Raw genomic sequence first — 15931 nt, 5'->3', positions numbered from 1 at the left:
GTTACATGTAAGACAGACATAAGAAAAGAACTAGTACTATCTACATGATAATACAGACAAATAACTATTACTATCTACTGGTGTGGGGTCCAGGTGGGAACCAGGGGCTGTAGTCACCTGGTGTGGGGTCCAGGTGTCAACCAGGGGCTGTATTCACAACGCTTCCTACTGTAGTAAGAATAAGTCCTACCTGGCAACGTTCTGAGAAAAACAATCCAATGTTGGTCAAATTTATTTTTTCAAATCCTCCTTGGGTAATACTTTTTAGCGCAATATAGAAGTACTTCTAAGAACTTTCTCAGAATCTCTGTGAATCAGGACCATGACTATAGACTGAAGACCACTTTTGTTGGGTGTTACTGAAATTTAAGTTAATGTGTATATATATATTAAAATAAATTTTAACGAAAAATCGAACGATTTTTTATTTTATTTGTATTGCTGTACATCTCTATATATTGAAACATTTTGTATAAATGAAAGATTTCTATCAATTTGAAAAATGTCGCTGTCTAAATAATTTGAAGCTAGCTGCTGTACTATTGACAAGGCGAACACTGGGACAAACTGACCTGTCGTTCTGAAATGTATTCAGGTTGCCAGTGCTCGGGTTTCCTCTGGTCAGAGTCTGTGTTCAAGGCAAGTGTCCTCTGGGGGGCGCTCTTCTATAGGGAAAGAGTCTTTGTGGCTTCGCCGTGCTCTCAGAATAGTGAACACACCCTTCAGAAAGAAAATGACACTGATAGCCGTGAAGTAGCTTCCGTATATGGTGAACTGCAAGAGAAATGGAGACTGGGGTCTGAATACATTTCTGTACTTTTTAAGGCAAGGCAACTTTATTTGTATGGCACATTTCATACAACAGGGGCAATTCAAAGTGCTTTACATACATTATTTAAAAAATACAGCAACAGGAGCATAGTAAGAAAATAAAAATGACAATGAATAAAAGCAAATATAAGAAGTAAATAGATAAAACATTTAATAAGACAATAGTTAATGGAAAAAAGAAATTGATAGAAGTGTTTGTGTTTAATCATAACTCTTGCAAAACATGAAGGTTTTTAGGTTAGATGTAACTATTTTAAGGGTTTGGGCCTGTTCGATTTCTTCAGGGAGTTTGTTCCAGGAGCATGCGGCAGTGTGACTGAAAGCTGCTGCGCCGTGTTTTGTTTTCGCTCTTGGAAATGTTTAGCTTAAAAGCAAAGAAGGGACTTCTGCATTTGTCCCTGAACAACAGACTCACCTGTGGTATGATGTCCAGGCCCAGACCTCTGCTGTCCACCACCACTAACGTGAGGATCGTCTGAAGGACCAAAGCACCGAAGTTGTTCGATCCAAAGATCAGTGCGTATCTCTCCATCGACAGGTCAGCAGCGATTTGGAACCTATGGTAAAGACAGAAGCTGGCGAACGGTGACCTTTTTAAGAAGTTGGCATTTGTTTTCCTGGTATGTCTTGGAGAAAAACTCACATGGCTATGGTAATAAGCAGCATGTAGAAGCACTTGAAGACGATGTAACCGGCGTAGCACACCCAGATGCTGCTGGTGAAGGTCATGAGGAAGAGTGCGGCGGCCCCCAGCCCAGAGAAGGACCCCAGAGCCACCTCCCCCCACTGGGCCCAGTCCACCTGCGTGAAGCCTATGCCGTAGGCCGTCACCGCACCTTTAGGGAACACTTACGTTTATCTGAACTGATCAACTCTTTATGATTCTTTATCTCGTGTTATTTTGGATAAATAACAACGTTCTGTAATGTATTTTCATCAGTATATTTTCACAAACTTGTTTTATGGTTTGATAGTTTTTTGTTATTGTGTGGTTTTCCCCAGTAAACAAAGAGTCCCAAAAGACGTCCTCCAGGGAAGCCGGAATGTGGGTCCAGATGACGTCTTTCTACGACGTCCAGATGACGTCTTTTTAGGACGTCCAGGTGACATCTTTCTAGGACGTCCAGATTACGTCTTTCTAGGACGTCCAGAAAAGAAAGACGTCATCTGAGCCCACATTCCGGCTTCCCTGAGGACGTCTTTTGGACTCTTTGTTTACTGGGTTTGTTTGAAGTCTAAAGATGTCTACGGGAGCTATACTCACCAAACAGATTGGACACAGCCTCCACCCCTCCGTTGTAGACTGTGAAGTTGTGGGAGGGCTCCACGTGTTCCAACAGCACCTGGACGTAGTTGACTGTCTGGTTGTACCCGCAGGTGGCCAGCGCCCACCACACCGACCAGTACACCAGCTGCTTGGTGGAATAGCACTGGAGGAAGTCTCGCCACAGCTGGAGGAGAGCCCGACAGCAGCCTCCTGCCCTTACTGGCCCCCCAGGACCGCCAATCACGTCCCCTCCTCCTGCCCTTCCTGGCCCCCCAGGACCCTCAATAACGTCCCCTCCTCCTGCCCTTACTGGCCCCCCAGGACCCTCAATCACGTCCCCTCCTCCTGGCAGCGCTAGCTGCTCATGCGGGTCCGTTTTAGTGTTTTGTTCTCACCAAAACAACTGATTATTTGAACACAAAATCCATCCTCCTTTCTTTCCTCAAGAAGACTTCAATGACTCTGTTGTTGTACAGTTTATCAGTTCAAATTATTATAATATTGTTTCTTGATCCCTATTTCTCATGTTTAATGCAAAATTAAGTTTAACTTCGGCGGTCTTATTTTGAAGAAATCGTCATTTACACACATTGGCTGCGTTTGTTAATTCGCTCTGGAAATCTGACCAGCACTCATGGAATGCCTCTTATTCAATCAAATTACTTGGTCCCTTTATGACGTTGAACCCAGTGTGCGCTCCGGCGCTCTCATAGTGGATTTACGAACGCACCTATTTACAGTGACCGGAAGTAGATGGGCGGAGCTCAGTAAACAGACCAGCGGGTTGACGACGTCTGCAAACGTGCTTCATATTTGAAAGAGCAAACCCAGGGCTTAAAGTACTCCGGCACAGTGCCGGATTTCCGGCGCGGGGGAATTAAAAATAAATAAATATATATATATATATATCACACGCTATTGGTTTACATCGTAATTTAAAGAGTCATCTTCAGCAAAGAGACAGTTCCGCCTACCAATGGTATCACATTGCTCAAGCCAACCAACGACTTCTAGCCAATCGGAGGCAGAGTATTGGGGCGGGCCTTAATAAGTTTGAATGAGTGTAATGTGAGCTTGTAGAGACGTTCGCTTTTAGCAGCCCGCTATCTCGCTAACTTTAGTCTATTAAAATGGAAGCCAAGTTTCTCAAAACTGGCGAAGACACAGCTATATTAGAACGAGGAGTAAGAAATAAATGGCGCTGGGCATGGATAGAGGAGAGTAGTGGTGACGGGAAGCCTTATGGGACGTGGTGCCTCAAACTGAGGGAGCCGGGTGCTTGTTTCTGTACGCCGTGCTCGAAGAGACTCCTCTACGGCAGCAGTGGGAAGAAGGTGATCGCTCGACACGCCTCAGATCCCGGTCACCAAGCATCGGTTCGAGCACTCGCTCACACAACAACCTTGCCGGGAGCGACGGCTACAGGTACCACTTCATCTTCAATGACCGACCGTGTTTGCGAGCAAAAGATCCGAGTGTGTGCGTTTATAGCCGAACATGATCTGTCTTTCACAGTGGCTCAGCCACTCGTCGATTTGTGTAAGACGCTATCACAAGATAAAAATGCACTGACAAAGCTGTCCATTTCCAACCAGCACGCCAGCTATTTAAACACACATGGCCTTGCCCAAAAACGGCTATGTGAAAAGCTAAAAAAAGCTACATTTTCAATGAATATCGACGAAGCTACAAATCTTAACATGGACAAAATCCTCAATGTCCTTGTTCGTTTTTTTGATGATGATCTGGCCAAGGTAACAACACAACACCTAGCGAGCAGGAAAGTAAACATCGCCAACTCCTCAGCCCTCATGCAGGAGCTCAAAGATATCCTGGAGTCCAATGGTCTTGACTGGTCACTAGTCATCAGTATTCTGCTTGACAACTGTGCAGTGATGAGAGGAAAGAAGACTGGACTGGAGACACAAGCAAGGAAGGAGAACCCTAACCTGCTCGACATATGTGGAGATACAGTTCACATGGTGAACAATGCCGCCAAGGCCATGATGAGCCCATTTACCTCTGAGGTGGAAGGATTCTGCAATGACATCTATTATGATATAGAAAAGTCCTCAAAACAGAAGGAGATCTTTGCAGAGTTCCGGTCTCTTCTTCATCAACCAGCCAAGAGCTTAATCAGGCCCATCGGCAACCGCTTTCTACAGATCCTGGAGGTGTGTATAATGAGGGGTGAAAGCAACAAAAATGTAGGCTATTCATAAAAAAGATTTTAATATTAATTAATGTGTATTACTTCCACCCCTCATAGGTGTGCAACAGGTTACATGAACTTATGGATGTACTAGTGTTGCACTACTACCATCATGTGTTGGATCCAAATGAAGAGCATAAATACAGGTAATGCAAATTATGTTAGTGTTAAATGAACAGTTCACTGTTAATGATTTGTACTGTATTGCTTGTGTTAATCTGTAGTTAATGGTGTAGAGACTAGATTTCGGATAATCAATTGCTAAAATAAAAAGATAATCATTTGCTAAAAATGTAATATAAAATTCATGAATTAGTTAAATTAGTATGTAACATGAGCATCAACATGAGCATTGCAATTTCCTTACCGGAGAATACGTTTTCAGTTTCGGCCTATTTTCCTGGTTTTTAACTATAGCCTATCCAAGGCCATTGACATTGACAATTTATTTGAGTTAACAGGTTGAGTTTTAATCTGTAATCCACAATGAAACAAAATCCGTGTGTGTGTGTGTGTGTGTGTGTGTGTGTGTGTGTGTGTGTGTGTGTGTGTTTGTGTGTACTGCAGATGGCTTCTTAACCAAGTGTTTGAAAGGCATGCACTAACATTTGAGGAAAGGGCCAGAGTAGATGTTCTTCAACAAGAACAAGCGTCAGCGTCCCGAATGAGAACAGCAGAGAATCAGAACCGGAAGGCACGGATCTCTGTGCTCTTCTTGGAGTTTGATAGGTTGACAGCCTTGATTGACATGTTCAGAGGTATATTACAAGTAGGCTAACTCGAGTGGCAATAGCTGTACATGAGCGCACAACCCTGACTGATGTTTTATTCCTCTCAATCCAACAAGAACAGAGTAACAATGACTGCTAGTGTAACATATTATATGTGTCAAACCTTTTGATTGGTAGTGAATATATTTAAATGTTCTGTCATGTAATTGCTTTTTAATTCTTCTTCTTATTATTATTATTCTTATGTTGTCTGTATGCACCAACAACCATAGCAAATTCCTTGTATGTGAAAACCTACTTGGCGAATAAAGTCATTCTGATTCTGATTCTGATATTTTGTACTTTGTTTGCAGGTGTCCTTCCAACCTTTCAGGGATTTCTGAAATAACTGCAGCATGAGAAACCCCTGGTGCACTTGCTGCATGTGGAGATGGTGGCCCTGGTCAGAGAACTGCTGTCCAATTTCATGATGCCCTCCGCCATCCCACTGAGTGCAAAGAGGCTAGTCAAAGTTGATGTCCAGAGTCGAGACTTGCAACTGTCTGACAAAAGGCTGTTTGTCGGCACACATTGCTACTCTGCACTGAACAAGGCTCGTGTCGAGGGGAAGATATGGGTTAACAATCTCTACAGCTCTCTCAGAGAAGGTTATATGAAGGCAGCAGATTTCCTTCTTAAAAAGCTTCCTCTCGACAACCACATCATCACTGCACTCTCGGCTTTGACTCCTTCTTTGATTCAAGATGAATCTGTCTGTGGGGCTTTCATCACATTAGGCAAGGCCTTGCCTAATGTACTGTAGTTGAACCAGAGGAGATTGGTCAACTAGATGAAGAGGTACGGGCATACCAAATAGATGTGGACCTGGTAGCTCGTGGCCAGAGTTACATTGAGGAAGAAAGTCGACTTGATGGAGTAGACTGGTGGAGTGGAATCCTGAGAGATGCGAAATTTCCTACTCTGGGTAAGCTGGTCAAAGCACTTCTCAGCATCTTCACTGGCCCCCTGGTTGAGGGATCCTTCAATCTCATGGATGACATCCTTGAAGCAGACAGATGCTCAATGAATGTGGAGACTTACGAGAGTCTTGCAATTGTCAAATCTGCAATTAAAGCAAGGGAGTGGACAGCCTCAACGATGATGATAGACCCGCCATTGAGGAGGTCCTGCCTGGCGTCATATCAAACATATCAGCTGCACCTGAATAAGAAGAAAGAGAGGGAAGAGGCACTAAAGAAGAGAAAGCTGACAGATGCAGCAAGGGTTCTGGCTTCAGTGAGAGTAAACAAACTAGTGCACCAGGCCAGGAATATGGCTGCACAACCCAAAGCCTCCACTGCACCACACACTGCCTCCACTGGACCACCCAAAGCCTTCACTGCCTCCACTGGACCACCCAAAGCCTTCACTGCCTCCACTGGACCACCCAAAGCCTTCACTGCCTCCACTGGACCACCCAAAGCCTTCACTGCCTCCACTGGACCACCCAAAGCCTTCACTGCCTCCACTGGACCTCCCAAAGCCTCCACTGGACCACCCAAAGCCTTCACTGCCTCCACTGGACCTCCCAAAGCCTTCACTGGACCTCCCAAAGCCTCCACTGGACCTCCCAAAGCCTCCACTGCCTCCACTGGACCTCCCAAAGCCTTCACTGCCTCCACTGGACCTCCCAAAGCCTTCACTGGACCACCCAAAGCACTCAAATCCTCCACTGCACCACCTAAAGCTTTCTTTGGACCACCCAAAGCACTAAAATCCTCCACTGCACCACCTAAAGCCTTCACTGGACCACCCAAAGCACTCAAACCCTCCACTGCACCACCCACTGCCTCCACTGCACCACTCAAAGCGTCCTCTGTCTCCCCTGGAACACTTAATGCCTTGAAAAGGAGTGTCTCGGAGAAATTGCAGGGCTTTGTTTATGACCCAAAAAGAAGGAGAATATAAGTGATAGTGGCTTAAGTAATCAGTTTGTTCTTTTAAAGACATGTATATATTTTATTCTGTATTGTTATAGTGATAGTGGCTTAATAAGTAATCAGTTTGTTCTTTTAAAGACATGTATATATGTTATTCTGTATTGTTATAGTGATAGTGGCTTAATAAGTGATGCAATCAGTTTGGCCTTAAGTGATTTAATCAGTTTGTTCTTTTAAAGACATCTAAATATATTATTTTATTTTGTATTGAGTATAAAACAGTATTAATGCATTTTAACATTGAGACATATATGTTGTATTGACTATTAAATAGTATTAATGCATTTAAACATTGAGACAAGAAGCTGTCTTCTGTACCCGCTCTCCCAATATCTCAAACTGTGACCCCCCTCCCCAAGAAAAAGTTTCAGGCACAGGATTTTTTCCCACTTTAAGCCCTGCGAATGATACCAGTGAGAAAAAAGAGCCCCAGGAATGATTTCATCTCTCTAAGTGTGACAGGTTTCCATGCATGTGATCGAGCGTGTGGTGATTGTGGAGAGCCACTCTCAGCTTCAATACATTGAGCTGCATACAAGTCGGTCTGAACAACTATGTCCTGGATCAGTTCATCATTAAGGAACAACTCAACATAGTCAACTGGTTGTTCTGATGCCAGCTCAGCAGCAGCATTGATAGGTCCAGGTTTCGCAGTGAAAGGAATGTCTTTTGCCTGCCAGTCTTTGTCATGCCACACCTTCTCACCAACAGGGGCCCTTGCTTGGTCACCAGCTGCGCCGCGCCCACGACCTCGTCCACGGCCACGTCCGCGCCCAGCTCTGTGCGGTGTTTGATCTGTAAATAATTAGAATTAGTATATTTATTTATTATTTTATTTATTTAGTATTTTATTGTCTGTCAGCTGGTAGAAATATAAATACAATAACATTATCTGTGTCTTTTTTACACGTGGGGCAGGGGAACGTGACCTTGCACGCGACATGACCTTGCGCCCACGTCCGCTCTCATGTCCACGTCCTCGTCTGCGCCCATGCCCGTGCACAGCTCTGCGCAGTGTTGGATCTGTAAATAATTAGAATTAGTAGGCAAGGCCAGGCAAGTTTATTTGTATAGCACATTTCATACAACAGGGGCAATTCAAAGTGCTTTACATGTATTATTTAAAAATACAGCAAGAGGAGCATAGTAGGAAAATAAAAATTACAATGAATAAAAGCAAATATAACAAGTAAATAGATAAAACAGTTAATAAGACAATGTAGCTGGTAGAAATATAAATACAATAAAATGATCTGATCTGTTACCTTGGACAGGGGAACGTGACCTTGCACTTCGGGTCCAATCTCGGTCTGAACCCGGGTCTGAATCTGAATCCGGCAGGGGGGGGCTTGAAGGCTTAGCACTGTGCACTGTTTGATGTAAATAATTAGAATTAGTATAACACTAACTAAAACTATATTCCTGCCCGCACCAGCTGGTATACTTATGAAGTATAACCTCTGTTATGAAGTATAACCTCTGTTATGAAGTATAACCTCTGTTATGAAGTATAGTCTCCTGTTATGAAGTATAACCTCCTGTTATGTAGGGCTGCAACGATTAGTCGGCCAGTCACGACTAATCGACGGCGAAAATTCGTCGACGTGAAATTTTGTTGTCGACTAATCGCATAAAAAATATATTTGTAAAAAAACGTTTTGTTTTTTTTAATTTTTTTTATTTTTTAAACGGGAGCCATGCAAGAATCAGCTGGGTAAGTTTTAGCTAACGTTGTTAGCCAACTGGCTAACGTTATATTGTTAGGGTCGTAATGTTTATGTTAGCTTTACTGTTACATGTTGGAAAACAACGTCTCATGGACAGGGCTGTACATGCTATGAGCGTTTGTGCTATTAATTTATTTGCCCTGTGGCACGCATGTGACAGACAGAGGCGCTTGTATGTAACGTTACGTAGCAGGGGTTTTCCATGTTGAAGCCAGGAGAACGCGAGATGAAATGAAGTGAGGGGTGGTCGCTATTAAAATACCAGGTAGTCATGGTGGATGATCATGAATGATGCTTGATAAGTGAATGCTATTTCAATTATGTTGAGTCCACCAGCGAGCTGTGTGTAAGATAAACAGCGCCAAGCGTAGCCTACTAACGTGAGCTGTCTGTAGTCTAGCCAGCAATGCTAGCTAGCCAATCAACTAGCTCTGTGAGCAGCTGTAGCTTGGCGTAACGTTAGGTTAGATAGCTAGTTAAGCCGGATTTATGCTTCTGCGTCGCCATTTACGCGCAGCGAAAAGCCACACGACTAATCGAAAAAATAATCGACAGATTAGTCGACTACCAAAATAATCGTTAGTTGCAGCCCTACTGTTATGAAGTATAACCTCTGTTATGAAGTATAACCTCTGTTATGAAGTATAGTCTCCTGTTATGAAGTATAACCTCCTGTTATGAAGTATAACCTCTGTTATGAAGTATAGTCTCCTGTTATGAAGTATAACCTCCTGTTATGAAGTATAACCTCCTGTTATGAAGTATAACCTCTGTTATGAAGTATAGTCTCCTGTTATGAAGTATAGTCTCCTGTTATGAAGTATAGTCTCCTGTTATGAAGTATAACCTCTGTTATGAAGTATAGCCTCCTGTTATGAAGTTTAACCTCTGTTATGAAGTATAGTCTCCTGTTATGAAGTATAGTCTCCTGTTATGAAGTATAACCTCTGTTATGAAGTATAACCTCTGTTATGAAGTATAGTCTCCTGTTATGAAGTATAGTCTCCTGTTATGAAGTATAGTCTCCTGTTATGAAGTATAATCTCCTGTTATGAAGTATAACCTCTGTTATGAAGTATAACCTCTGTTATGAAGTATAGTCTCCTGTTATGAAGTATAGTCTCCTGTTATGAAGTATAACCTCTGTTATGAAGTATAACCTCTGTTATGAAGTATAGTCTCCTGTTATGAAGTATAGTCTCCTGTTTTGAAGTATAACCCTGTTATGAAGTATAACCTCCTGTTATGAAGTATAACCTCTGTTATGAAGTATAGTCTCCAGTTATGAAGTATAGTCTCCTGTTATGAAGTATAACCTCTGTTATGAAGTATAACCTCCTGTTATGAAGTATAACCTCTGTTATGAAGTATAGTCTCCTGTTATGAAGTATAGTCTCCTGTTATGAAGTATAACCTCCTGTTATGAAGTATAACCTCTGTTATGAAGTATAACCTCTGTTATGAAGTATAACCTCTGTTATGAAGTATAGTCTCCTGTTATGAAGTATAACCTCTGTTATGAAGTATAACCTCTGTTATGAAGTATAACCTCCTGTTATGAAGTATAACCTCTGTTATGAAGTATGACCTCTGTTATGAAGTATAACCTCCTGTTATGAAGTATAACCTCTGTTATGAAGTATAGTCTCCTGTTATGAAGTATAGTCTCCTGTTATGAAGTATAACCTCTGTTATGAAGTATAACCTCCTGTTATGAAGTATAACCTCTGTTATGAAGTATAACCTCTGTTATGAAGTATAACCTCTGTTATGAAGTATAACTTCTGTTATGAAGTATAACCTCCTGTTATGAAGTATAACCTCTGTTATGAAGTATAACCTCTGTTATGAAGTATAACCTCCTGTTATGAAGTATAACCTCTGTTATGAAGTATAACCTCCTGTTATGAAGTATAACCTCCTGTTATGAAGTATAACCTCTGTTATGAAGTATAACCTCTGTTATGAAGTATAGTCTCCTGTTATGAAGTATAGTCTCCTGTTATGAAGTATAACCTCCTGTTATGAAGTATAACCTCTGTTATGAAGTATAACCTCTGTTATGAAGTATAACCTCTGTTATGAAGTATAACCTCTGTTATGAAGTATAGTCTCCTGTTATGAAGTATAACCTCTGTTATGAAGTATAACCTCTGTTATGAAGTATAACCTCCTGTTATGAAGTATAACCTCTGTTATGAAGTATGACCTCTGTTATGAAGTATAACCTCCTGTTATGAAGTATAACCTCTGTTATGAAGTATAGTCTCCTGTTATGAAGTATAGTCTCCTGTTATGAAGTATAACCTCTGTTATGAAGTATAACCTCTGTTATGAAGTATAACCTCTGTTATGAAGTATAACCTCTGTTATGAAGTATAACTTCTGTTATGAAGTATAACCTCCTGTTATGAAGTATAACCTCTGTTATGAAGTATAACCTCTGTTATGAAGTATAACCTCCTGTTATGAAGTATAACCTCCTGTTATGAAGTATAACCACCTGTTATGAAGTATAACCTCCTGTTATGAAGTATAACCTCTGTTATGAAGTATAGTCTCCTGTTATGAAGTATAACCTCTGTTATGAAGTATAGTCTCCTGTTATGAAGTATAACCTCCTGTTATGAAGTATAACCTCTGTTATGAAGTATAGTCTCCTGTTATGAAGTATAACTTCTGTTATGAAGTATAGTCTCCTGTTATGAAGTATAGTCTCCTGTTATGAAGTATAACCTCTGTTATGAAGTATAACCTCTGTTATGAAGTATAGTCTCCTGTTATGAAGTATAGTCTCCTGTTATGAAGTATAACCTCTGTTATGAAGTATAGTCTCCTGTTATGAAGTATAACCTCCTGTTATGAAGTATAACCTCTGTTATGAAGTATAGCCTCTGTTATGAAGTATAACCTCCTGTTATGAAGTATAACCTCCTGTTATGAAGTATAACCTCCTGTTATGAAGTATAACCTCTGTTATGAAGTATAACCTCTGTTATGAAGTATAGTCTCCTGTTATGAAGTATAACCTCCTGTTATGAAGTATAACCTCTGTTATGAAGTATAACCTCTGTTATGAAGTATAACCTCCTGTTATGAAGTATAACCTCCTGTTATGAAGTATAGTCTCCTGTTATGAAGTATAACCTCCTGTTATGAAGTATAACCTCTGTTATGAAGTATAACCTCTGTTATGAAGTATAACCTCTGTTATGAAGTATAGTCTCCTGTTATGAAGTATAACCTCTGTTATGAAGTATAACCTCTGTTATGAAGTATAACCTCCTGTTATGAAGTATAACCTCTGTTATGAAGTATGACCTCTGTTATGAAGTATAACCTCCTGTTATGAAGTATAACCTCTGTTATGAAGTATAGTCTCCTGTTATGAAGTATAACCTCCTGTTATGAAGTATAACCTCTGTTATGAAGTATAACCTCCTGTTATGAAGTATAACCTCTGTTATGAAGTATAACCTCTGTTATGAAGTATAACTTCTGTTATGAAGTATAACCTCCTGTTATGAAGTATAACCTCTGTTATGAAGTATAACCTCTGTTATGAAGTATAACCTCCTGTTATGAAGTATAACCTCTGTTATGAAGTATAACCTCCTGTTATGAAGTATAACCTCCTGTTATGAAGTATAACCTCTGTTATGAAGTATAACCTCTGTTATGAAGTATAGTCTCCTGTTATGAAGTATAACCTCTGTTATGAAGTATAGTCTCCTGTTATGAAGTATAACCTCCTGTTATGAAGTATAACCTCTGTTATGAAGTATAGTCTCCTGTTATGAAGTATAACTTCTGTTATGAAGTATAGTCTCCTGTTATGAAGTATAGTCTCCTGTTATGAAGTATAACCTCTGTTATGAAGTATAGTCTCCTGTTATGAAGTATAACCTCCTGTTATGAAGTATAACCTCTGTTATGAAGTATAGCCTCTGTTATGAAGTATAACCTCCTGTTATGAAGTATAACCTCCTGTTATGAAGTATAACCTCCTGTTATGAAGTATAACCTCTGTTATGAAGTATAACCTCTGTTATGAAGTATAGTCTCCTGTTATGAAGTATAACCTCCTGTTATGAAGTATAACCTCTGTTATGAAGTATAACCTCTGTTATGAAGTATAACCTCCTGTTATGAAGTATAACCTCCTGTTATGAAGTATAGTCTCCTGTTATGAAGTATAGTCTCCTGTTATGAAGTATAGGGCCCTATTATGCACTTCTTAACTTGCCGTCTTATGTGTTAATTAAGACGCACCGCCAGGTTAAGACCTACCCCCACCCTTATTATGCGCTTCATACGCGCTACTGCTATTATGCAGGTGTCGATAGGCGCCCACACATAAGACGTAAAACTCCCGTGCATATATTGCTCATTGTGGGAGTGTTCATATGTTAATGAAGTGCGCTAGGCGCCGCTGCTATTATGCGATCTGACTTTGCTCCTATCGCTAAGAAGTGGTATGAAAAGTTCTTAAGTTTAGACTTCATGCACGTTTTGTAACACGAGCGCGCCTCCGCGGTTTGCGCATGCATGTGGGCACACATGAACACGCACGTGGCTCCACGGCAAGACGTCAATTACGGTCACAGTATAAATGCTTTATTTCAGAAGGGAGAGGCAGAGAAGCGCGCTGACCTCCTTCTCAGGACTTCCATAATAGCATAGCGCTAATGCAGTGGCGTAGCGGACGGGCCCGCAAGCGACGCACCGCGGGGGGGCCCCAGCCACTAGGGGGGCCCCTAACATTAGATCCAAACTTTTTTTTTTTTTTTTTATAATTTAAAAAAATATAAAACAAAGAAAATAAGTGGCCCTTCATTGTGTCAACCTTAATTTTAATATATAGGCCTATATTTAAAAATATATACATAGTTAGCCGTATCCAATAGCAACATGACTTTGACGTCACACGTAGGCAGCGAGACACAAGGAAAATGAGCAAGCGAAAATACAATACAAAGTACAATAAGCATTCTTTAGGTGGTGGTAGATTCTCTATTCGGACATTATAGCCGCTATATGTGGGACTGTCGGTCCGATATTGTAAAAAATAAAAAAAATAAAAAAATGTTTACGGAAGTACATATCTCAAGTATTATCTCGGCGGTTAGTCGAGTGAAAGAAAAACAACATACAGATGATAATTCACACAATATAATACCACGAAAGCGTACAGCACTAAACAATAACATTTATTTGGGCAGCATCATACTCAAACTCAGGCAGAAGGGCAGGGTCCGGCCAGGTTCACAGTCACAGGCTGTCAGTGCATCATACAGGTACATCATTCAGCATGGTTAGGCAATATATAGCTGTTTATTTTTCTATTCTACTATTCTATTCTACTTCTGCTGTCTGCGTCTCCCTGGGTATTCCTAGACCAGATGGCAAACATTAAAGAAATGCCACAATATACCAGGACTTAAGAAACGAGATGTCCAACAAAGGATTTGACTAACCCTGGCCAATTTTACGCAACAAGTAGACTCTGATGCAGCGGAGACAGGGTTGCCAGATGGGCTGGTTTTTGGTGGATTTAGAAGTTTTTAGATTGGTTAGGTTGGAAATTCTCAATCCCATCTGGCAACCCTTAGCGGAGAGTCTACAGCTTGTATGTTTACAGATATCGCGCTGCTGTGCACACCACACTTTGTTAAAAGAAATAAAGCTTGTACTTTTCTACTTATAATACATTCTACTGATGTAGTCTACCATTTGGTTTTAGTTATTGCTCTCACTTGTTTGTACCTTTTGCGAAGTCAAGCATTTAGAATGTAGAGTGCATATTGCGAAATTTCGCAACGTCAATAACGCATCGGCCTCTAAAAAACGCACTTTTTTTTTTTTTTTTTTTTTTTACTCCTTTGCGAAAGGGCCCCCACCGCCACCTTGCGGGGGGGCCCCGGGATTTTGCGCTACGCCACTGCGCTAATGACTCAACGCAGCCGGTTCTTAAAGGGAATGGCACCTGGCACGCTGATTGGGTTGATTGAGAAGACGCCCAAAACACACCCATGACTAATTTCTTTGCTTAGCGCCGGGTTTTAGGCGCCCACTACCGCACGCATAATAGCAAAGTGGCCTTGACCACGCCTCCACGTCTTAAGTTTAGATCTACCGCCTCGTCTTATTGATGAAGTGCATAATAGGGCCCATAGTCTCCTGTTATGAAGTATAACCTCTGTTATGAAGTATAGTCTCCTGTTATGAAGTATAACCTCTGTTATGAAGTATAACCTCTGTTATGAAGTATAACCTCTGTTATGAAGTATAACCTCCTGTTATGAAGTATAGTCTCCTGTTAAGTATAACCTCTGTTATGAATTATAGTCTCCTGTTATGAAGTATAACCTCTGTTATGAAGTATAACCTCTGTTATGAAGTATAACCTCTGTTATGAAGTATAACCTCCTGTTATGAAGTATAGTCTCCTGTTATGAAGTATAGTCTCCTGTTATGAAGTATAGTCTCCTGTTATGAAGTATAACCTCCTGTTATGAAGTATAACCTCTGTTATGAAGTATAACCTCTGTTATGAAGTATAACCTCTGTTGTGAAGTATAGTCTCCTGTTATGAAGTATAGTCTCCTGTTATGAAGTATAACCTCTTTTATGAAGTATAACCTCTTTTATGAAGTATAAACTCTGTTATGAAGTATAACCTCTGTTATGAAGTATAGTCTCCTGTTATGAAGTATAACCTCCTGTTATGAAGTATAACCTCTGTTATGAAGTATAACCTCTGTTATGAAGTATAACCTATGTTATGAAGTATAACCTCCTGTTATGAAGTATAACCTCCTGTTATGAAGTATAACCTCTGTTATGAAGTATAACCTCTGTTATGAAGTATAACCTCTGTTATGAAGTATAACCTCTGTTATGAAGTATAACCTCCTGTTATGAAGTATAACCTCTGTTATGAAGTATAACCTCTGTTATGAAGTATAACCTCCTGTTATGAAGTATAACCTCCTGTTATGAAGTATAACCTCTGTTATGAAGTATAGTCTCCTGTTATGAAGTATAACCTCCTGTTATGAAGTATAACCTCTGTTATGAAGTATAGTCTCCTGTTATGAAGTATAACCTCCTGTTATGAAGTATAACCTCCTGTTATGAAGTATAACCTCTGTTATGAAGTATAGTCTCCTGTTATGAAGTAT

General features: G+C 40.6%; 1 protein-coding gene across 1 annotated transcript; it reads right to left on the bottom strand.

Moving 5' to 3' along the window:
- Positions 1-621: 621 nt before the first annotated feature.
- Positions 622-8013, bottom strand: LOC308175405 (thiamine transporter 1-like; the record flags this gene model as incomplete). Its single annotated transcript, XM_080551075.1, has 7 exons — positions 622-774; positions 1247-1388; positions 1475-1667; positions 2096-2456; positions 5891-6082; positions 7726-7815; positions 7978-8013. 7 exons carry the CDS (start codon positions 8011-8013, stop codon positions 622-624), a joined length of 1167 nt encoding a protein of 388 aa, XP_080407201.1.
- Between the last annotated feature and the right edge of the window lie 7918 nt (positions 8014-15931).

This window comes from Nansenia antarctica (genome assembly GCF_963989245.1).
Source record: "Nansenia antarctica genome assembly, contig: SCAFFOLD_239, whole genome shotgun sequence".
NCBI lineage: Eukaryota > Metazoa > Chordata > Actinopteri > Argentiniformes > Microstomatidae > Nansenia > Nansenia antarctica.
This window is presented reverse-complemented; position numbering and strand designations above follow the sequence as displayed.